Consider the following 25,056-nt stretch of genomic DNA (forward strand, 5'->3'; position numbering starts at 1 on the left):
GTTTCCCCCCCTCATTTCTGACATTGTTTTAATTGTAGAGAAACATCTATAAAAACAACACTTCTGTGAATGTTTCAGTGGTAGACAAGCTCTCTGTTGCTTTGTCAGGTATAGTGGGGGCACTTAGGAGAATAGAATTGATCAAACAATTGCCTTTTTTCACTGATCAGCCTCAATTGTGATGTAAAGTATATTGTATATATAGATGTTAATGAAATAAACAATTCTAGCATTAAGTTGACCATTAGAATGTTAACATTTAAAATTTTTCCTTTTGATCTCTCTAACGCTAAAATATAGCTGGCTATCTTTTGAAGTAATACTCAAAATATGGTAGTTATAGAGACTTAACAAGAAATGCTCTTTTAATAAGAACTAATGGACGTAATTAAAGATGTCCATATACTGGGGGTTTGAAGCAGCAGTGAATGTGTTGGCACACTTGTTGATCTGATAAAACAACTGGTAGATACAAAACTCATTATACATCATTGGCTAAATGTATAAGTAAATGAAAAAGAGTTTAATATATAGGGGTTGAGTTTTGACTTGTTTTGTTAGTTTTGCACCCAGATTCCAAAATAATTGGTTGAATCAACAACTAAAAGCAGGGAAGTGAAAAGGTGAATTACGCTCAGAACCATTATATTCATATTTTGTTCGCTGGTTTAAGATTCTGTTTGTCCAAATCAGGACGGACCACAAAACTGACAACTTCCCAAATCGACATTGCAAGATTGCACTATTGTGCTTGTTCTGAAAGACTGTTAAAATAGTGTTTTTGCTTAGACACACAGACACTAGTAGGCACATATTAAAAGTATTTTTATATTGAAAGAATTAAATTCACTAAGAAACCCTCTAATGTAAACCAATGCAATAGTTAAATCGTTCAATATAGTTCTTTTAAATTTGGGTGATTTTAAATCAGTTTATTCACAAGTGAAGAACTGGATGCCCTTAAGAAAATGCTCATTTTTGCTGATAAACCCAACTTCTGCCAGGTTACAACTCTTAAATACATGAAGGAATATTTTCTAATTAGGAGAAAAAAACAGAACTATTACCTTCTATCATTCTGCCTGATTACTCTGGTTCCTGGAAGACTTTTGTTTTACCAATATGCAGTGTCCACAGTTTCAAGAGGTATATTTCTGATTAAAAAAAAGGGAAAGAGGGATATGGGGATCAGGTAGGGAGGTGGATTTGAGATCAGGGAGAGATCAGTCATTATCTGTTTGAATGGCGGAATAGGCTCGAGAGGCTGAATTTGTCTACTTCTGCTCCTAATTCCTATGTTCCTATGAATTTCAGTGAAAACTTAAACTTGAGCCAGAGCAATTTCAAGCACATTTCCAGTGCAATTTTCCAATTGCACCAAAAATAATAGATTTTTTGAATTATGGCAAATGTAAGTATAAAGCAAATATGAGGGTGTTATTATCTGTTCTGTTTAAAAGAGATAACTACTTCTGAGTCACAGCTGTAAAGCTATTTAACAAATGAGAAATAGACAAGCAATTTTTTTTCCTTCCACTCATTTTTTTTGCTGTATCAACAATAAGCAACAGTAAGCCACAGAATGTGCACAGTGACAGTAAAATGAGTCAGCCGTAATGTGGGCAGTGCTAATAACTACCTATAGATGTAGACAGAACCTGTTTCAGGCTTGACAATGAGTTAATGTATTTGTCTTTGCAGCTTTCTAGTTTATAATTATAACTTGATCTGTCCTGGTATGTGTTGTATTTCTGCTACTGAAATCAGATAACAATGCGTCATCAAGGTGAGAGGCTAAGCCTGAAATCGGTGACTCAGACAAAGGTTGAGAAATGAAGGTTTATAATGATGTTTACCTCCTGTGGAGAAGCCAAGTCAAAGTAGAGCTGCTGGCACATACCACACCTGGTGTCTGGTGGGGTAAAGCTCTTGTGAAATCAGAAAATAGAATTACTGCTGACATTATCAGTGAATCAATGCTTCACACATTTGTACGACTTTCGTTCGGCTGCTAACACCTCAAAGGTCTCGATCCATTTGAGTTTCCATCTGCAAACATTGTGAATAGTCATTTATAGGCTATGCTGCTTATGAAGTTGAACAAAGACAACTTAGCTGCTGTACAATCTGCTTTAACACATTACCAATGTGTTACAATTACAGCACACTGTACCAATCTTCTGTCGCTGTAACAATTTACTAATCAGCCCTTCACCATGTTAAGGTGGAGTGTTTAGTAGCCCTTACCAGTCGTAGCTGCACCTGCATTACTACAGATGTGCATTATTGGGCTAATTTTGCAAATGCACATCTCAGTAAGAAGCCTCACCTTGGGGGCATGCATTTGTAAAATCAACCATCATTCCTGTGTTGGATAGAACTTCCTCATTTCATTATTCTTATTGGTTTCTCCCTCACCAAAGAGACGTTCCTGTGCAACAGCAAGAACCAGCATTCATATTTCTTTCATTGTAGGAAAATGGCTCAAGGCATTTCACATGAGCCTAATTAGACAGAAATTCATACAGATCCAAAGAAGGAGATATTAGGACAGGTGATGACACTTAAGGGGCATCTGAAAGAAGGAGAGGGAGGTGGAGAGGCATTCAGGGGGATTTAGGGAGATAATTCCAGAATTTGATGTCACAATAGTGGAAGCCAAAGCTGGGATGAAGGATACACAAGGGACTAGTGTTGAAAGAATACAGAACTCTTGAACAGTGTATGGCTGGAATACAAAGATATGGAAGAGTGACGCCATGGAGAGATTTGTACACAGAGATAAAACCATAAAGGGGAGGCGATAGCCTAGTGGCAGTATCGTTGGACTATTAATCCAGAAACTCAGTTAATGTTCTGGGGATCTGGGTTTGAATCCCAATACAGCAGATGGTGGAATTTGAATTCAATAAAAAATTAAGATCAAGAATCTACTGATGACCATGAAACTATTGTCGATTGTCAGAAAAACGCATCTGGTTCACTAATGTCCTTTAGGGAAGGAAATCTGCCGTCAGCAATGTGGTTGACTCTCCAATGCCTTCTAAGGCCAACTAGGGATGGACAATAAATGCTGGCCAGCCAGCAACACCCATTTCCCACAAATGAATTAAAAAAAAGCTCGTCCAAAATTCAATCATCTGTGGTGTACTGTCCAATTTGCAGCTGACCTCTGAGGCGTAAATAGACCTTAGCAATCACCCACGTACCCATCGGAACCCTCCCAATGACTCCAAAGAATGGATATGGTCCCCAAGGGCAAGGGTTCTTCAAACCAACCCCATTAAGTTTTGTATACATTCCTAAAATTGTTTCCTGCACAAACCCCAGAAATATAAATTGTAAAAAAAAATCTCAATATGAATGAGAGAAAGTAACTGAAAATGTAGAGATCGCTTGTTTCCTTTTCCCCTCATCCGCCAATTACTAAAAATAAGAGAAATTATTTTTAAAAAATCGAATGCTGGCTTAAATAGATGTTTTTTGCTGAAACTTGAAGAATGTGTTTCACACAATTAACTAAAGTCTTGTGTTTAGATGGTGCACTGTCACATCTTCGCGTAATGTCTCCACATGCTTTGTATAAAGAGTCACGCTGAAGGACTGTGAATGTTGTTTGCAGGCAAGACAAAGCATGTCTAATGCCTCTGTTAAAGTAGTGAATGAAGGAATTTCGTATTTGCATGTTGATATTCATGCCATCTAAAATTTCAGTCCATTAGATCAATGGCATTTGAAAATATTTCGGTCAGTACGCAGTTCAAATTTGATATGTCCAAAGTCCAAAGGTGTGCAGGTTAGGTATATTGGCCATGCTAAATTGTCCCTAAGTGTCCCAAAATGTCTAGGTTCGATGGATTAGCCATGGTAAATGTGTGCGTTTACAGGGATAGGGCAGGGGAGAGGGCCTGAGTAAGATACTCTGACAGAGAGTCAGTGCAGACTTGATGGGCCAAATGGCCTCTTTTGCATTGTTGGGATTCTATGTCAGGAAACCAAATTGTGCTGAACAATAAATGGAGAAGCAATATAAGGAAGGGAAGACTTGTGTCAGACAGAAAAAGCTAAAAGGCAGATGAGAAAAGAACATGACTGTCATAGAATCCTTACAGTGCAGAAGGAGGCCATTCAGCTTGTCAACGCTGCACCGACTTTCTGACAGAGCATCTTACCCAGGCCAGTCTATACCGCTTGCCCTATCTCCTATTGGACACTAAAGGGCAATTTAGAATGGCCAATCCACTCACTTGCACACCTTTACAGTGTGGGAGGAAACCGGAGCACCCGGAGGAAACCCAAGCAGACACAGGGAGAATGTACAAACTCCACACAGTCACCCAAGCCGGAATCAAACCTAGGTCCTTGGCACTGTGAGGCAGCAGTGCTAACCATTGTGCCACCGTGCCGCCCATCTATGGATTTGTGGAATACATAGTAATATGTAAATGTATTCATAACAATATTAAAATATTTGGAGTCACTAAAGACTATGGGTGGGAATTTCCAGCCACATTTGCCCTGAAACCAGAAAATCCCACCTGAGATCAATAGACCTTTCCATGATCCGCCCCTTGCCCGCTAGGATTCCTGTGGCAGACGGAGAGGGAAAATTCGTCCCTAAATGTCCACGTAAGTCTACACCATGAACCCAGAATCGCTATATAATTATCCATGGACTTCATTGTCTTCCCATTGATCTTCCATTTTAAAGAAGGTCCTTAGCATTCCTGAAGTAAGTCCACTTTGTGGGGGTGAAATTGGTCTGCAGCAACAACACAGAACAGGCTCATAGCGAATTGGCAAATGATATTTCACCACACCTGATCAAACCTGATTCTCAGAGAATGAAAGTTCAAATGCTTTCAGGAGACTCATTTCCTAGTCTTACCATCATTTTTATTTGGCTTGAAATGAAAAATCTTGGCAACATTTTCTAAGTCGGTGGAAAATGACAGCTGGAACAGTGATAGGTCAGCTGCCTATCTACTTATAGCAGATTTTGCACTGATGGCAGAGATCAATTTCTGCTCCAGCTTCCTTACATCCCTCAGCCTCTTTCCTTAAACAGTCCTGCAGAGATATCCATAAAGCAATCAACATGAACCCAGCGCTTCTACACCCACAGCAACAAATAACATCAGGGAGGTAGTGAAGAGTTAAAAAGAAACACAATGGCCTTCAGAGCTACTGTCCAAAATCTTTCCCAGTTTAAATTACTGTGAATAAAAATGTCTTAAGATCTCTGGCCAATTGATGATCACAATAAGGTTTCTAACAATTACATAATATTGTAAAGTATGATTCACCAATAAACTATGTCAACATTGTGCTGCATCTCAGACAAAACAATCTCATTTACCAATGGCTAAGCTATTTCTGCTGTTTATGTGATTCAAATGGATAATTATTTCACTGGTGGCTCAGAGTCACAGCAGATTGGTATGTCACAGTGTTGTCAATGTTATCTTTCAGACGTTGATGAATGTTTCGAAAATGGACTGGGAACTTGTGGTCAGACCTGTACCAACACGCCAGGGTCATACACCTGCTCCTGCCTGCCAGGTTACACGCTAGAGGATAATAAATGGTCTTGTCATACGGATTGTAAGTCATTGATGAAATGATTTTCATTTCTCTTTTAAGAAGCTAAAAGAAAAACTACACAGGAAAATGTAACCTAATACTTCAGTGCTTTTTTTGGTATATGATTAACATTTATGCTTCCTTCCTTTAGTTCTAAGTCACATATCAAATTAATACTCTATTTCATGAAGACTTTCATGAAGTATTTCATGAAGGTTAGGTATTTCTGTGACAGCTCCAGTTTCTAACCATGAGACAATGGTATAATCTGCCTCTCACTGGGTTTTGGATTTATCTTCTTTCTGTCTAGTGAGAAAGATCCTTGGCTATGATTTAAAGGAACGGTGCACTGTATAATAGAGACCAAGTGAGCCATAATAGGAATTGACATTGAAATTCTCATTTTTATATGCTGTTCCCATTGTTATGAATGTTAAAATCAGTTAGAAACTGGTCTTCTCCTTATCATCGGTCTTGATGTCTTGGGCAGCATGGTGGCACTGCTGCCTCACAGCGCCAGGGACCCGGGTTCAGTTTCAGCCTCGGGTGACTGTCTGTGTGGAGCTTGCATGTTCTCCCCGTGTCTGCATGGGTTTCCTCCGTGTACTCCCGTAGTCCAAAGGTGTGAGGATTAGGTTGATTGGCCATGCTAAATTGTCCCTTAATGTCACGGGGATTAGCAGGGTAAAAGGTGGGATTACAGGAATAGGGCCTGGGTGGAATTGTTGCTGGTGCTGGCTCAATTGTCCGAATGGCTTCCTTCTGCATTGTAGGGATTCCATGATTCTTAGCCAGCATTTGCCTGCAACATGGCGATGAACTCTTCAATTTCCCCACAGCCAGCCAAATTATCCTTTGGAAAAGCAGACATTAATAAGTTAATAAGTAAGTTTAGTTATTAGTCAGAAGTAATGCTTACAGTGAAGTTATTGTGAAATTCCCCTAGTCACCACACTCTGGCGTCTTTTCAGGCAATGAACCTAACCTAATTAATGCACCTAATTAATTTCAAATGATATGAAAATGAGGAGAGATGCCTAACAAGTGGCTGAATCAATATTCTCCATTATCACAAAGTCAAAAATTACCCCCAATGTGTATTGGAGAAATGTGGAATAAAAAGCTAACTGCCATCCTTCTACAATATGTGGCGCTGTTCCTGCACTCAAATACTTCCAGCAAAGTATGGTACTGATGGAAGGTGGGTTGGGAAATCATGAGCTCCAGACTATGAATTTCCACATATTTCAATTAATGGATTATAAGTCAGGGTCTGCAGATCCACAGACCAGCCAGGTGGTCGACGTTTCAGTAGGGGAGCAGTTTGGGAACAGTGACCACAATTCAGTAAGCTTTAAGTTACTGACGGATAAAGATAAGTATAGTCTTCAAGTTAAGATGCTAAATTGGGGGAAGACTAATTACAACAATATTAGGCAGGAACTGAAGAGTGTAGATTGGGGGCAAACGTTTGAGGGCAAATCAACGTCTGGCATGTGGGAGGCTTTCAAGTGTAAGTTGGTAGGGATCCAGGACCGGCACATTCCTGTAAGGATGAAGGATAAGTATGGCAGGTTTTGGGAACCTTGGATAACGAGAGATATTGTGAGCCTTGTCAAAGAGAAAAAGGAAGCATTTGTCAAAGCTAGGAGGCTGGGAACACACGAAACAAGTGTGGAATACAAGGAAAGTAAAAAGAAACTTAAGCAAGGAGTAAGGAGGGCTAAAAGGGTCACGAAAAATCATTGGCCAGCAGGATTAAGGAAAATCCCAAGGCTTTTTATACATATATAAAGAGCAAGAGGGTAGCCAGGGAGAGGGTTGGCCCACTCAAGGACAAGGGAGGGAATCTATGCGTGGAGCCAGAGGAAATGGGCGAGGTATTAAATGAGTACTTTGCATCAGTATTCCCCAAAAAGAAGGACTTGGTGGATGATGACTCTGGGAAAGAGTGTGTAGATAGTTTGAGTCATGTTGAGATCAAAAAGGAGGAGGCATTGGCGTTCTTGAGAAACATTAAGATAGACAAGCCTCCAGGGCCTGATGGGATATCCCCATAATACTGAGAGAGTAAAGCGGCGAAATTGCTGGGGCCTTGAGAGAAATCTTTGTATCCTCACTGGCTACAAGGGAGGTCCCAGAGGATTGGAGAATAGCCAATGTTGTTCCTTTGTTTAAGAAGGGTAGCAAGAATAATCCAGGTAATTACAGGCCGGTGAGCCTTACGTCGGTGGTAGGGAAATTATTGGAGAGGATTCTTTGAGACAGGATTTACTCCCACTTGGAAATAAGTGGACGTATTAGCGAGAGGCAACATGGTTTTGTGAAGGGGCGGCCGTGTCTCACGAACTTGATCAAGTTTTTCGAGGAAGTGACGAAGATGTTTGATGAGGGTAGGGCAGTGGATGTTGTCTACATGGATTTCAGTAAGGTCTTTAACAAGGGCCCTCATGGCAGACTGGTGCAGAAGGTGAAGTCGCATGGGATCAGAGGCGAGCTGGCAAGGTGGATACAGAACTGGCTCGGTCATCGAAAGAGTTTTAACAACACCAGGTTAAAGTCCAACAGGTTTATTTGGTAGCAAATGCCATTAGCTTTCGGAGTGCAGCTCCTTCGTCAGATGGAGTGGATATCTGCTCTCAAACAGGGCACAGAGACACAAAATCAAATTACAGAATACTGATTAGAATGCGAATCTCTACAGCCAACCAGGTCTTAAAGATACAGACAATGTGAGTGGAGGGAGCATTAAGCACAGGTTAAAGAGATGTGTATTGTCTCCAGACAGGACAGCCAGTGAGATTCTGCAAGTCCAGGAGGCAAGCTGTGGGGGTTACTGATAGTGTGACATAAACCCAAGATCCCAGTTTAGGCTGTCCTCATGTGTGCGGAACTTGTATTCACCGCTCGACAATCACCAGGCAAGACTGTTCTCTTCCTGTGGGGGAGCACTTCAGCGGTCACGGGCATTCAGCCTCTGATCTTCGGGTAAGCATTCTCCAAAGCGGCCTTCACGACACACGACAGCGCAGAGTCGCTGAGCAGAAACTGATAGCCAAGTTCCGCACACATGAGGACGGCCTCAACCAGGATCTTGGGTTTATGACACACTATCAATAACCCCACAGCTTGCCTCCTGGACTTGCAGAATCTCACTGGCTGTCCTGTCTGGAGACAACACACATCTCTTTAACCTGTGCTTAATGCTCCCTCCACTCACATTGTCTGTATCTTTAAGACCTGGTTGGCTATAGAGATTTGCATTCTAATCAGTATTCTGTAACTTGATTTTGTGTCTCTGTATGCCCTGTTTGAGAGCAGATTTCCACTCCATCTGACGAAGGAGCAGTGCTCCGAAAGCTAATGGCATTTGCTATCAAATAAACCTGTTGGACTTTAACCTGGTGTTGTTAAAACTCTTATTGTGTTTACCCCAGTCGAACACCGGCATCTCCACATCATGTCGGTCATAGAAGACAGAGGATAGCAGTGGAAGAGTGCGTTTCTGAATGGAGGGCTGTGACAAGCGGCGTTCCTCAGGGATCAGTCCTGGGACTTTGCTGTTTGTAATATATATAAATGATTTGGAGGAAAATATAACTGGTTTGATTAGTAAGTTTGTGGATGACACAAAGATTGGTGGATTTGCGGATAGCGATGAGGACCATCAGAGGATACAGCAGGATATAGATCGGTTGGAGACTTGGACGGAGAGGTGACAGATGGAGTTTAATCTGGACAAATGTGAGGTAATGCATTTTGGAAAGCCTAATACAGATAGGAAATATACAGTAAATGGCAGAACCCTTAAGAGTATTGATAGGCAGAGGGATCTGGGTGTACAGGTACACAGGTCATTGAAAATGGCAACACAGGTGGAGAAGGTAGTCAAGAAGGCATACGGCATGCTTACCTTCATCGGCTGGGGCATTGAGTTTAAAAATTGGCAAGTCATGTTGCAGGTTTATAGAGCCTTAGTTAGGCCGCACTTGGAATATAGTGTTCAATTCTGGTCGCCACACTACCAGAAGGATGTGAAGGCTTTGGAGAGGGTACAGAAAAGATTTACCAGGATGTTGCCTGGAATGGAGGGCATTAGCTATGAAGAGAGATTGGAGAAACATAGTTTGTTCTCACTGGAACGATGGAGGTTGAGGGGTGACCTGATAGAAGTCTACAAGATTATGAGGGGCATGGACAGAGTGGATAGTCAGATGTTTTTTCCCAGGGTGGAAGAGTCAATTACTAGGGGGCACAGGTTTAAGGTGCGAGGGGCAAGGTTTAAAGGAAATGTACGAGACAAGTTTTTTACACAGAAGATGGTGGGTGCCTGGATCCCGTTGCGGGGGAGATAGTGGAAGCAGAAACGATAGTGACTTTTAAGAGGCGTCTTGACAAATACATGAATAGGATGGGAATAGAGAGATATGGTCCCCGGAAGGGTAGGGTGTTTTAGTTCAGTCGGGCAGCGTGGTTGGTGCAGGCTTGGAGGGCTGAAGGGCCTGTTCCTGTGCTGTAATTTTCTTTGTTCTTTGTTCTTAATTGTTTGATCATTGTTTCTGGGGAGTGGCACTCCCTGTCCAGAATTTTACCCTCCCCCACCGGTGGATTTTTAGGCGGGCTGAGCGGAGAGCATCAAATTAAAGTTATGGGATTCCCTCTGGGTTCCTGCCCACTCAAACCACATAGTGATGTTATGCTGAGGTGCGCAAGGCCTCACACAGAAATCCTTATTTCATCTGAGGCCCTTAAGTGGCCAACCACTGAAGGATTGTTTCCCAGGCAGCCTCAATTTTTTGCCATCCAGGAGGATTAAACTCGCAAGGGGGAAAACTGAAAATCTCCGGATTGGAACCTGGGTGGGAGGTGGAGGGGGCTTCTTCATCAGAAGCCCCCTTCTGAAGTTGGACGTCCCTCCATTAAGGTCCGGTGGCTTATAGACCTCCCTCTCTCCCACCCTCTGCCCTGAGATCCCAAGCACCTCTTTTGCACCCTCCCCGTTTCTCAACCACCCCCCCACCCTCACCAGGACTTCCTTGCCCTCCCCACCCTGGGACCCCTCAAACACGCCTGGGCCTCTGGTGCCCCAACCTAGACTCAGGCATCCACCTGCATTTCTTCTTCTATCCACTGCAGCGCTGTCATTATGGGGACTGGTCTCTAAAGTGGGAATTCCTCCTGAGTAAAGGATGGACGTCCCATCTGCGACCACTCCAAGCTCATTTGAGCATGAAATGGCTGTGGAGAACGTGGAGTCGGTAAGAAGTGAGACACTGCCATCCCGAAAAAAATATCAGGCCCTTAAGTAGGTGCACCCCCCGGATGGAATAACCAATTAATGTTTCTCACTGAAAGTTGAACAAAAATGTTGGTCTAGCATTGTGAGAACAGATTCCACTGCTGTCGGCAAAGAAGCTAAAGGTTGTAAACTGAGCTGGAAGAAAGTTGTTGGCAAAAATCTAGGCCAGCTGTCAAATTCCTGGGAAAAAAACTAACCCAGTCCAGTTCAGCATTCTCATGTCATTTACGTAGATGACGTCTACATATTCTAAAGATGCTAATATTCATCTGCTGTGTGTTGACAAAGAATCCAGTAACTTGCAGAGATTGTTAGGATACACCGCATACATAAAATGCTCTGGATGGTCTTGCATTGCCGATCACTAACAACCTGTGCACTGGAGGAGTGGAACCTCTTTCAGTTAATGTTTCTCAAGAAATAATCAATCTGTAGCTGTCTGGACGGCATGCTGTCACAGAGGTTAGCACTGCTGCCTCACAGCGCCAGGGACCTGGGTTCGATTCAGCCTTGGGTCAGTGTCTGTGTGGAGTTTGCACATTCTCACTGTGTCTGCGTGGGTTTCCTCCGTAAGAGTTTTAACAACACCAGGTTAAAGTCCAACAGGTTTATTTGGTAGCAAATGCCATTAGCTTTCGGAGCGCTGCTCCTTCGTCAGATGGAGTGGATATCGGCTCACAATCAAGGCATACAGAGACACAAACTCAAGTTACAGAATACTGATTAGAATACGAATCGTTACAGCTGATCAAGTCTTAAAGATACAGACAATGTGAGTGGAGAGAGCATTAGGCACAGGTTAAAGAAATGTGTATTGTCTCCAGACAGGACAGCCAGTCAGGTCCAGGCAAGCTGTGGGAAAGTGCTCCCCCACAGGAAGAGAACAGTCTTGCCTGGTGATTGTCGAGCGGTGTTCATTCATCCATTGTTGTAGCATCTGCATGGTTTCCCCAATGTACCATGCCTTGGGACATCCTTTCCTGCAACGTATCAGGTAGACAACGTTGGCCGAGTTGCAAGAGTAGGTACCGTGTACCTGGTAGATGGTGAGAAAACATGGTACCTACTCTTGCAACTCGGCCAACGTTGTCTACCTGATACGTTGCAGGAAAGGATGTCCCAAGGCATGGTACATTGGGGAAACCATGCAGATGCTACAACAATGGATGAATGAACACCGCTCGACAATCACCAGGCAAGACTGTTCTCTTCCTGTGGGGGAGCACTTCAGCGGTCATGGGCATTCGGCCTCTGATCTTCGGGTAAGCGTTCTCCAAGGCGGCCTTCACGACACACGGCAGCGCAGAGTCGCTGAGCAGAAACTGATAGCCAAGTTCCGCACACATGAGGACGGCCTCAACCGGGATCTTGGGTTCATGTCACACTATCGGTAACCCCCACAGCTTGCCTCCTGGACTTGCAGAATCTCACTGGCTGTCCTGTCTGGAGACAATACACATTTTCTTTAACCTGTGCCTAATGCTCCCTCCACTCACATTGTCTGTATCTTTAAGACTTGATCAGCTGTAAAGATTTGCATTCTAATCAGTATTCTGTAACTTGATTTTGTGTCTCTGTGTGCCTTGTTTGTGAGCCGATATCCACTCCATCTGGCGAAGGAGCAGCGCTCCGAAAGCTAATGGCATTTGCTACCAAATAAACCTGTTGGACTTTAACCTGGTGTTGTTAAAACTCTTACTGTGTTTACCCCAGTCCAACGCCGCCATCTCCACATCATGAGTTTCCTCCCACAGCCCAAAACATGTGGTGGTTCGGTGCATTGGCCATGTTAAATTCTCCCTCTGTACCTGAATGGGCACTGGAGTGTGGCGACTAGTGAATTTTCACAGTAACTTCATTACAGTGTTAGTGTAAGCCTACTTGTAATGCTAATCAATAAACCTAAACTTACTTGAGAGGGGTTTGAACAATTTTGAAAACTAATGACAACCAGATCTCTTGGAAAAATGATTAATTGCAAGGAAAGTTTCACAAGCAAAGTAAGACAAACCTATCAACATCGTTAATAGGTATACTAATTAATACATAGAATTTCATAGATTCCATCTCCTACTGTTGGCTTTTTGCTTTTTTAAAGTATTAGTATCCATTTACATTTTAAAATCATATTCTTCTTTTGTTAGATTCCCTCGATTCTGTTCCATTATTCTCCAGCAACTGCTAACTCCATTCAGTAACCAATGTGTAAGAGTGGCTGAGCGATCCTATGTATGCTTAGCCCTGTTTGCTTCAGTCCATGCAAAGACTTCATTTTAAGATATTTCTGCCTATGCAATCACATTTAAATGCTTGACTGTAGGGGTTAACTAACACTTGACTCCATTTTAAAACTCAGAAGGCATGTTGTGTTAGCTGAGAATTGACCGCATTCCTGAAAAGTACACAGCAAGCAAAACAAGTTTTGATAACAACAGCTGCAAAACCAGTTTTGCTTGCTGTGTACTTTTCAGGAATGCGGTCAATTTTAATTTCTGTTCAATAAAATAAATTTATTTTAAAATTCATACCAGTGCTGTCCTCGTCTATTCAAAGGAATGAATGGACCCTACAGTGGCCAAGAAAAACTTGCCTGAATATTATCCTCAGAGAACAGATTTCTCTCCACTAGGTACCCTGCTATCTGTAACCATAATTAAGAACTCACGGTACTGTGGAATCACATATGCAAACCTACATTATGGAGCTTTGTTACATGTCAGATACTTACAGCAATATACTGACTTCCAAACAACAGATTTTGGTTGGACTAAACTGGTATTTAAGACATACAGCAGCATGGTGTATACCAGATGATATCTGCAGCTTGATTTAACATTGCATACTATTCCCAGCTACAACGGTTGCAGGTACATTTAGTGAAAAATCTATGCAGGTCATTAAATAAACACGACACACGTAAAAACACATTTTCACGGACCTTTGAGAGAATTTAAAAGGCTTGAGATTTGATTACATTTTAAATTGTGTTTATACTGCAACCTGAAATTGCTGCAAAATAATTTTCACTTCACTGTAACAAGAATTGCAATTGGAGTTCAGCAACATAAGTGACAGAGGCATAGCATCATAGAATCCTACAGTGCAGAAGGAGGCCATTTGGCCCATTGAATCTGAACCGACCACAATCCCACCTGGCCCTATCTCCATAATCCCATGTATTTACCCTAGCTAGTCCCTCTGACACTAAGGGGCAATTTAGTATGGCTATTCCATCTAACTCGCACATCTTTGGACTGTGGGAGGAAACCGGAGCACCCGGAGGAAACCCACACAGACACGGGGAGAATGTGCAAACTCCACACAGACAATGACCCAAGCTGGGAATTGAACCGGGTCCCTGGCACTGTGAGGCAGCAGTGCTAACCACTGTGCCACCATGCTGCCCATAAAGAACCAGGGGGCGGAACTTCCCCGTCCCACCCACCACGGGAATCATAGCGAGTGGGGGCAGACCATTGTAAAGGTCTGTTGACCTCAGGCAGGAATTTCCGGTCTTGGGGCGAGTGCAGGCTGGAAAATCCCACCCAGAGACTTCTTTTAGACAGCTAGCTGTTATGATCTGGAATGCAATACCTGAAAGGATGGTGGAAGAAGATTTAATAGTCTGCACAACTACAGCAAGCTTCCATGTTTACATATCCTAATGCTCTTGTGATGAAACTAGCTTTCCATGACTTATATACCTGACTTGCCTATTCCTCCCTCCCTCCTCAATGCTTTTCTAATCCCTTCTAGTGTTAATGCTGATGTTTTATGTAAATTTGTGATATAGGCAACAGATAGCATCGATGACCCTGAGTAAGGTGACAAATGTAGCTGACGATGTTAACTGGAAACGTTTCTGGTACACGCAAACAAAATATTTCAAAAATGAGTTAGCTAAGGCACTCCAAACGTGCCAGTGCTAGCCTGGGAGGAGTCAAAGCTGCACAATGCAGATGCTACATCTTGTCAGGAGGTCTTCCTGAAAGAAAACTCACAACTCTGGCCTTGCCTCCTGTTGTGATCCCCAGATAATTGACCACTTTTAAATAGAAATTTGAATTCCAAGTGGCCAAATTAACAGAAGTGCACAACAATATTTTCAATTTTAAGTCTGTTACTGTAACACACAAACTAAAACCAACACTGATTAAACACTCTTTCAGGCAATTTACATTCTATACAACAGAAAAGATCCCCCATTTAACATTAAAAATGACCAAAAATCTTCATCTATAGTTATATTTAATCTTTCCCTTAAGTAGGCACTTCATTCTCCAGGAACCAGTCCAAAGTGATTCTTACATCCTTTTCCCTTTTCCAGCCAAGTAAGTTCTAGACCTTGAACTAGCTATAAGAATTAGGCTCCTGTACATTAATGATATGAGTTTCACATCTGTAATGGATTAGCTTAACAACATGATACTCATTTACTTCAAATGCCTGTTATGGCAGTAGTAGCCTAGTTCAATTTAAGGAAATGCAAACAGCAATTTCAGACAATGAGATAAATGATTACGAAATTTGTACCAGTCCATATTCTAAGTATTTCAGCTTAATAACCCAAAATATTGGAGCCATTGCTGATAGCATTAATAGTAATTTCTAGCCTCTGATGTGTCTCTTATCAGATTCTATTCATTCATTTATATGTCCTTAATTTCTTTAAGCTCCACCACCATACCTCATCTTCAGCCACGGCAATGCAATATTCAGGATTGACATAGAGGGAACTAACCACCAGAGGCTCGTGACCAATTCTGGGATATCAGTCCTCTTGGACTTCCACTATAGGAATGGAAGAATTTACTGGGCAGTTCCAGAGAAAGGGCTGATTCAACGAGCCTTTATAAATGGCACTAAAAGAGAGGTGAGTGTACAGCACTGCAGTTTTGATTTTCTGGCTTTATTCTTGCAACATCTTGTCATAGTCAGACTGTGATAAATGCTTCAAATGAAATTTGAAGCCATTCCTCTAAAATGAAATTATATGGGGAAGCGATGGCCTAGTGGTATTATTGCTGGACTATTAATCCACAAATTCAGCTAATAAGAACAGAAGAACTAGGAGCAGGAGTAGGCCATCTGGCCCCTCATGCCTGTTCCACCATTCAATAAAATCATGGCTGATCTTTTCATGGACCCGCCCACTCACCGTAGCCCTGAATTCCTTTACTGTTCAAAAATGTATCTATCCTTGCCTTAAAAACATTCAATGAGGTAGCCTCAACTGCTTCACTGGGCAGGGAATTCCACAGATTCACAACCCTTTGTGTGAAGAAGTTCCTCCTCAACTCAGTCCTAAATCTGCTCCCCCTTATTTTGAGGCCATGCTTCCTAGTTCTAGTTTCACCCGCCAATGGAAACAACTTCCCTGCTTCTATCTTATCTATTCCCTTCATAATCTTATATGTTTCTATAAGATCTCCCCTCATTCTTTTGAATCCCAATGAGTATAGCCCCAGTCTACTCAGTCTTTCTTCATAAGCCAACCCTCTCAATTCCGGATTCAACTTAATGAATCTTCTCTGCACCCCTCCAGTGCCAGTATATCCTTTCTCAAGTAAGGAGACCAAAACTGTACACAGTACTCTAGGTGTGGCCTCACCAGCACCTTATACAGCTGCAACATAACCTCGCTGTTTTTAAACTCTGTCCCTCTAGCAATGAAGAACAAAATTCCATTTACCTTCTTAATTACCTGCTGCATCTGCAAACCAACTTTTTGTGATTCATGTACAAGGATACCCAGGTCCCTCTGCACAGCAGCATGCTGTAATTTTTTACCATTTAAATACTAGTTCATTTTGCGGTTATTCCTACCAAAATGGATGACCTCACATTTACTAACATTGTACTCCATCTGCCAGACCCTTGCCCACTCACTTAAACTGTCTATATCCCTTTGCAGACTTGCAGCATCCTCTGCACACTTTGCTCTGCCACTCATCTTGACACACTACACTTGGTCCCCAACTCCAAATCATCTATGTAAATCGTAAACAATTGCGGTCCCATACTGATCCCCAAGGCACACCATTAGTCACTGATCGCCAACCAGAAAAACACCCATTTACCCCCACTCTTTGCTTTCTGTTAGTTAACCAATCCTCTATCCATGCTAATACATTATCCGTAACACCGTGTACCTTTATCTTATGTAACAGCCTTTGGCGTGGCACCTTGTCAAATGCCTTCTGGAAATCCAGATACACCACATCCACTGGTTCCCCATTGTCCACGTAATGTTCCCAAAGAATTCCACCAAATTAGTCAAACATGATCTGCCCTTCATGAACCCATGCTGCGTCTTTCCAATGGGACAATTTATATCCAGATGTCTCGCTATTTCTTCTTTGATGATAGATTCAAGCATTTTCTCTGTTACAGAAGTTAAGCTAACCGGCCTGTAGTTATCCGCCTTTTGTCGACCTCCTTTTTTAAACAGTGGCATCACATTTGCTGTTTTCCAATCTGCAGGAACCACCCCAGAGTCCAGTGAAGTTTGGTAAATTATCACTAGTGCATTTGCTATTTTCCCCACCATCTCTTTTAGTAGCCTGGGGTGCATTTCATCAGGGCCAGGAGACTTGTCTACCTTTAACCCCATTAGCTTGCCCAGCACTACCTCTTTCGTGATAATGATAGTTTCTCGGTCCTCACCTGCCACAGCCTTCTTGTCATTAATTTTAGGCACGTTCTGCGGACCCAGGTTCAAATCCTGCCACGGCAGATGGTAGAATTTGAATTCAATTAAAAAAAAATCTGGAATTAAGAATCTACTGAATCTACCATGAAACCATTGTCGATTGTCGGAAAAACCCATCTGATTCACCAATGTCCGTTATGGAAGGAAATCTGCCGTCCTTACCTGGTCTGGCCTACATGTGACTTCAGAGCCACAGCAATATGGTTGACTCTCAACTGCCCTCGGGCCACTAGGAATGGGCAATAAATGCTAGCCAGCCGGCGACGCCCATGTCCCACGAATGAATTTAAAAACAATTAAAGTATATGGTGGGAATTCTCCAGTCTTGGTCACCTGCCAATGAGAACGGAGAACTTGGCGTTCAACCAAATCTCTGTTCACAGCAGTGGGGCTGGATAATCCCAGCCACAGGAGAGGTCAGAGAATTCCGGCCAATAGATTTGGATTAATGTTTATCGGACCTGTCAGAAATAAACTATAAAATGGCTGATTTCAAATGTTACAGAATTGAAAAAAGATGTGTGTGTTATACTCATGAGTGATATGAATAATTAAATCTATCTTCAAGAAGGTCTGCACTGTATAAAGTAGGTACTGAGAGAAATTAATTTCTCAGAGCAATGGGGTAACATTTGGTATAGTTTTGAAAGTTGAATGTACTTTTTGATGTAAGTTCCTTCTACTTAGCTTTTCAGAGAAGAGCAGGCATGGAGGGAGATTGCAGAGACAGGAGAGCAGGTTCTGTACCCATGTTCAGCTGGGTTACTCTTTCTTGTGTTTCATTTGCATGTTGGAGGGCTTAAGCTCTGTCATACTCAAAACTCCAGATTCGGTGTTAAAAGCATTTCATTGAGCAGTTCACACAATCCTGCAGGGTTTGCCCCGTTTTGTTTGTTTATTTTTAGTGCATCCATTTAGAATATAAGCTTGGGAAGGTTCATGTGTGAAGTAACTCTAGTGCAAGGTTAGCTTGGGTTATTTTGAACAGGTATTATTTGACGATTTTTCATATTTCTGAAAAGGTTATTATTTGTGAGAATGATTTTTGAGGGCTTGTCTTTCTCACTCCTTTAATGTAACTTTGGTATGGATTTTCTGGCTCCTTCGTAATGTAATTGTAAGTCACAAGTAATGTAATGTAAGTCACAAGTAGACTTACATTAACACTGTAATGAAGTTACTGTGAGAATGTCCGAGTCACCACACTCCGGCGCCTGTTCAGGTACACTGGGGGAGAATTTAGCAAGGCCAAGGCACCTAATCAGCACATTGCAGCTTGAATGTGTGCTCTACTGGAGTACAGTTATATTTAAACATCAACACTGTGGCATAGGCAAGTAGTAAGTGTGAAACAGAGCAACAGGCAAGCAGTCTTGGGCTATCAATCTGTTATATATTGTACTGTGAGATAGTCTTGATTGGCAGCTTCCTTTGAACACATCTTTATCAGTTATCAAACATGTGGTCAAGATTGCTCCTTCATTTGTCCAATACTTCATTTGGTCACTCCCACTAGCCTTGCTTGTTTTGGATAGCCATTTCCAAATCCTCACTATTTCTGTACCCGCCCACGCCTGATTCTGAGGCTGACAAGTATTTTAAAAATTTAAAGTATTTTAGTTGTTTTAAAAATTAAGTAGCAAATCCCTTCAAATGTTCCCAGCAGTCTGAGAAGATACCGGATTAAACCTTGCAACCCGTTCCCTTTATCAGCATACTCCCTGAATGTGGGCCTTATGTAGACATGAAGCATACCTTGTCAGTTAAATTATGTGATCTCACAAGCTCAGGATCTGCTTGTGTACAAAGTCAGGAGGAGCCAAGAAAGGAATAATGGTGGAAATTGTAAAATAAATTGAAATGAATTGAACTAATGGAACTGGAAGAAAGAAATAAAAGACCACAAGAAATTTGTAAGAGAAATCAAACATAAATTGCATTGCATATCATTTCTAATGAAACTTCATCAGCAATATTCAGACATTCTTTTATCCATTCGTGGGACATGGGCATCGCTGGCTGGCCAGCATTTATTGCCCTTCCCTGGGCCATTTCAGAGGTGCAATTGAGAGTCAACCACATTGCTGTGCATCTGGAGTCACATGTAGGCCAGACTAGGTAAGGACAGCAGATGTTTTTCCCCTAAAGGACATTAGTGAACCAGATGGGTTTTTCCAACAATCAACAATGGTTCATGGTCATTAGTAGATGCTTAATTCCAGATATTTTTAAAAATTGAATTTAAATTGCACCATCTGCTGTGGTGGGATTTGAACCGAGGTCCCACAGAACATTAGCTGAGTTTCATGGACTAATGATAATACCACTAGGCTATCACCATTCATCCTATGTAAGGTTAATTTTAGCAGTTGACACTACAGATCAAGATGTTAGTATATGTGTTTTTGATCATTTGATAAAATAAAAGACCTGAATTTCCTGAGAGGCACATACTTGAATTTTTGATATATGCTCTGAGTAGGTGAGGCTCCAACACTGGGAGCATAGACTTTCTTAGACACTTGAAAAATCCATTTTAAGAAGACACTGGGTGTGAAATATTTCTTTGATGAAAGCATGAAATGGATGATAAAAGGGCAGAATATGTGGAGTAAAATGCAATTCCCAATGACCTGTTTTGTGCTTTCCTGGAGATTAATTTATTCCCACTCACTCTGTTCTGCTCCTAATGCAATTAAGAAAATTGAACAATGATTCAGAAATGGTTCTGGAAGTACTATCCTAGCTGCACTGACAGGCATACGGTCAATTGCAACCTTGCATGCAACAATTATTTTGCTGAATAAATTTGCCATAATGTTTTGTAACTTAAGGATTGATACCTGTGCTGAATTAATGCCAATTCTCTAAAGAAGGAGGTGTAGCACTGCAAAGAACAATTGATTAATGCTTTATCACCTGGACTGAATTCTCATTATTATTATTTCATCTGTTTTATGATATTTTTGAGGAAAACATCAAAGGGTAATTAACCTGTCCTCTTTGCATCACAGAATATACGTGCTGTAGGGAAAGGTCTGTCAGGGTTTGCTGTGGATTGGTTACACAACACCATCATTTGGACCAATCAAAAGAAAGGAACGATTGAAACGGCAGACTTGAATGGGAAGAATTCTAAGATCCTGTTGAAAGAACTGACTTTTCCCACTGTCATCGTGGTCGATCCAGAACAAGGGTAGGACTTTGGTTAATCTTTTCTGTTATCCAGATTTAAAGGCAATTTTTCCAAATGTGCGGAAAATCAGGTGAAATTGGTGTCAGTCGGTCTTCGGAAAATTGGCTGTGTTAAAAGTGTTTCCATTAAGGTTTTGAGCCAAAGTCAGCAGATGAGAGAACACATGGGCCTGGTGGCACAGTGGTTAGCACTGCTGCCACACATGCCAGGGACCTGGGTTCAATTCTGGCCTTGGGTTACTGTCTGTGAGGAGTTTGCACGTTCTCCCCGTGTTTGCATGGGGGTGCTCCGGTTTCCTCCCACAGTCCAAAGATGTGCGGGTTAGGTGGATTGGCCATGGCAAATGTATGGGGTTATAGGGATAGGGTGAGGGAAAGGAATTGGAAAGGCACACTGTCAGAGAGAGTTGGTGCAGACGTGATGGGCTGAATGGCCTCCTTCTACACTGTAGGGATTCTACGTTCTGCGAACCACTCTTAGAGTGAATGTGAAGCAGTGAATCAGGAGCAGAGGTTATTTATACTCTTTGGAGTCTGTGTGAGAGTTGGATATCCCCGGGATTTGAATTTGAAACCTAGAATGATGGTGTGTGAGTAGTTTCTCTTTTCTGGCCAGAAGGACCCTAAAAGAAATGAATGTGAGCAGTTTCAGGTGGGCACTGTTGGAGAACGCAACACACTGCACAATTTGTCAGTGATTGACAATCCAATTCAACATGACCACAGGATAGTTACTGTTAGAAAAGGAAATGTTATCCAGCAATGTGTGCTTTGCTTGGACAATGAAGAGGAAGCATTATCCTCCTTTTATCTGATACTATAGCTGGCCTGATTTATTGTTTGATGCTGACACTGAGATGCCTGAAGAGAAATAGTGTCCGATTCCCAACTCTGCGATACTGGGGTAGAATTTTAATTTGCCATCCAGGCTTAACAATAGCATTGATTTTTGACTGCAAACTCACTCGAGTGCTTCAGAGAATGGCTGGCTGATGCCTAATGTTTTATCCTCGGACACCAAATTGAAAAACGACCCCACTGCACCTTGACAGCACTGCATTCCCACTAAAAGGTAATAAATGGAAGGAGAAGAAAGATTCAAAATGATTCGCATACAAATTGTGTTAAAAGGCTGTTTACCTGGCCTCCCAACAAAGGAATAGCGGGAAATCAGGAGAATCCCAAGGAAATTCAGACCAGTAGAACTTTTCCTCAGATACTTTAAATAGCAGTTATGATGAAAAGAGCATTCAGAGGAATGCTCCCTCCTGTAATGATTTCCGCGTCTGGGAACTGATTTGTGAAGGAATGCTGCTGTTAAGCTACACGGAGATCACATTCCAGCTGCGGAGTTATTGGGATTCCACACTGAGGAGCTGACACAAGTGTTTTTGTGTTTAGCTTCTTCTCAGCTGGTCTGAATTTTGACCGTTTCTCTTCTTTGCCTGTGACAGAGATGCAATTTATCACAATAAACACAACTTACCCTAGAATCATAGAATCATAGAATCCCTACAGTGCAGAAGGAGGCCATTTGGCCCATCGAGTCTGCACCAACCACAATCCCACCCAGGCCCTATTCCTTTTGTATTATTTGTAGCTGATAGTCTCTGTTTCTGCTTATTGTGGTAAATGATCTCATTCAGGTTATACTATTATTTTCTGATTTGTGATGCTCTCAGGTAGACTAAATCATCCTCTCCATTATTCAAAGAAGATCAGGAAATTCTCTGGACCCAAAATTTATCCTTCAACCAATACCATTAAAAATGGATTAACTGATCATGTATAATACTTTTGTTTGTAGGCCTTGCTGTGTGCAAATTGTGCCTGTCCTGTTTGTCTATGAAAGAACACCTTGGCTGTGAAGCAATTTTAAAGTCTTAAGAATCCAAAAGGCGCCATATAAATGCAAGCAATTCCAGTATTTTACAATGTTAATGCCCTCTCTTTTGTTGATATTATTCTATTTCTTAACATTTTACATTTGTTTATATTTCTTATTGTGTCACACGCTTCATTCTTTTATGTTGGTGATTTATTTCCCATTGATTCGATAACTTTTCCGTTCAGGATGGACAAAACAGGGAACTCGCTGTGTGAGGAATCACAGGTTCAGAACTGGTATAAAATCTTTACATGGGGGGAAATATGTTGGTAAAACCATCAACTGATAATAAAGATTGCGCATGTGTCTATACATGCTATTCAGCAATTTAATCAGAATATCCATGATTACTGATCCTGTCACTGAGGATGACTTAGGCCAGTGTTTTAAAAATGGTGGACAGGACCCATTTCCAGGATTCCTGACCCAATTCCCGGTACCTCCAATTTTTGCTGGCTCAGGATAAGGGTGCAAATAGTGAGCCTGCAGCCTCCAACCCTACCTGGATATCTCCTGACCCCCTGCAATTTTTGTGGAGCCAGGGCAGCTTATCCATAACTCAAGGTTCATTACCTCTCAGAGGAGTTGTCAACTACAGTCTGGATTCAGGATGCTTCTGAAAGCTGTATTCAAAACCATATCCCCATTCCCCTTTCCTTTCCAACTCATGCCCCCACCCGCCCCATGAACTCTTGTGCTATTCACGCCAACTCGATGGCAAATCACATCCCCAGACACTCCCCTATACTGTCCATGCCAACTCAATGTCAGTTCATGTCCCTTCCACACCCATTCACCTAGTATGGACGATGCATGTAACCAATGAACCATAAATAACAATGGCATGTGTGCAACTGTCAGAAAACAAGAAAGAAAATACCCATTCTCAAATCCTCTTTTGGAAAAATCTGCTAATCCTACAAACGTATAAAATTGTTAATCAGACAGACCATTAATGTATCAAAATAAGAGCCTTCAAACACTTCACAGCTTTTTTCTTGTTTCTTTCCCACATCTAGTGATACATGAGGTGGACAAAGCATATGCTCATGTCTGTTTACATAGCTAGTTTGTTTCTTATAACCACTTAAAGATGTCAATCAAGTGAAGTCAACAATTCACTTCAGTTGTCAAAACAGAATCACCTCCTGAGCTAATGCATCTATTGGCCAGGAATCTCAGCCAACCTCATTATTGTATTAGTCATTGTAGCTTCAGGTACCAAGTAACCCGTGATGCTCTTTGCCGTGTCAATTCATTAACATTTTACATTTCTTTCTATTTCTTATTGTGTCACATGCTTCATTCTTTTATATTATGTTACACACCATCCTACAGCCAACTCTGCACATCATCAAGTCTCAGAGAAAGCAAAATTACTGTGATAATTAATCCAACTACATAATCTTATTCAAAGGTACATGTTTTGGGCTTCAGAAGACTCTGTTCCAAGTATCCATCGTGCGACACTAAAAGCCACTGAAGTTGTCACCATTTTCAAGACCATGAATAAAGTGAAGACTTTAACACTGGACCTTATTGACAAGCGACTCTTCTGGGTTCAAAGCGATGCTGAGAATATCTCAAACAGCTTCAGGTCATGTGATTACAATGGAGATTCAGCTCACATCTTAAGACAATCAGTGCAGTAAGTGGCATGTTTTCTTTGCACCTTGTGACTTCGTTATTGCTCTTCAATTTGGTATATTGCATATACATAATTAAACACCTTCACTCCATTGCAACACCACTTCTTACCCTGTGTACAATGTACTTCACTGAAACATATTAGCCCAGATGTTAATCATTAAATATGACCATTGATGCGAAAATATATTGCCTGCTGTTTCAGTGGACACATTAACCTATTAATTTGAAATGATTAATGTGTATACTAGGCTAGAAACCAATGTATTATCTCTTCAGTAATATCAGACTAACACTTTCCAGGCTACGGACATTTAAATTACTTCCTCGTGTGCACAGTTTCTGCAGGACTTAATTTTCATACACTAAGTAATGTAAGGTGCAGCAAATTCCAAGGAAAGACTGCTGTGCTGATACCGGTTTCTACCGTTTTGTCAAAAGATGCATGGAGACACTGATAGTACTGTTATATTTTACCAACAATTGTGACAATTAGTTCTGATTTTTTTAACATATCTGCTTTATTTTAGATGGATCAAGATGATTGTGCATGTACAATTTAAATTCCTAAACTCTTGGCTTTGAATCCATACACTCGCTATAAAATAACCTCATGTGTCTATTGTGTGCATCACATCTGCCATTTACATTATAATCACAATGATGCGCGATATAACACACGAGAGGCTAGATGTACTCGGGAAATAAAGGCTTTTATTGCCAACAATAACA

General features: G+C 41.5%; 1 protein-coding gene across 1 annotated transcript in view; it reads left to right on the forward strand.

Moving 5' to 3' along the window:
* The first annotated feature begins 1,773 nt into the window (after window positions 1-1,773).
* Window positions 1,774-25,056, forward strand: part of egf (epidermal growth factor) — a 105,281-nt gene continuing 81,998 nt past the window's right edge. The window contains exons 1-5 of the mRNA XM_078234800.1: window positions 1,774-1,786; window positions 5,473-5,604; window positions 15,556-15,755; window positions 20,609-20,790; window positions 24,095-24,325. Of these exons, the coding sequence (XP_078090926.1) occupies window positions 1,774-1,786; window positions 5,473-5,604; window positions 15,556-15,755; window positions 20,609-20,790; window positions 24,095-24,325 (758 nt within the window). The remainder of the gene's footprint in view (window positions 1,787-5,472; window positions 5,605-15,555; window positions 15,756-20,608; window positions 20,791-24,094; window positions 24,326-25,056) is intronic.

Source organism: Mustelus asterias, chromosome 1 (genome assembly GCF_964213995.1).
Source record: "Mustelus asterias chromosome 1, sMusAst1.hap1.1, whole genome shotgun sequence".
In the NCBI taxonomy this organism is placed as follows: Eukaryota; Metazoa; Chordata; class Chondrichthyes; order Carcharhiniformes; family Triakidae; genus Mustelus; species Mustelus asterias.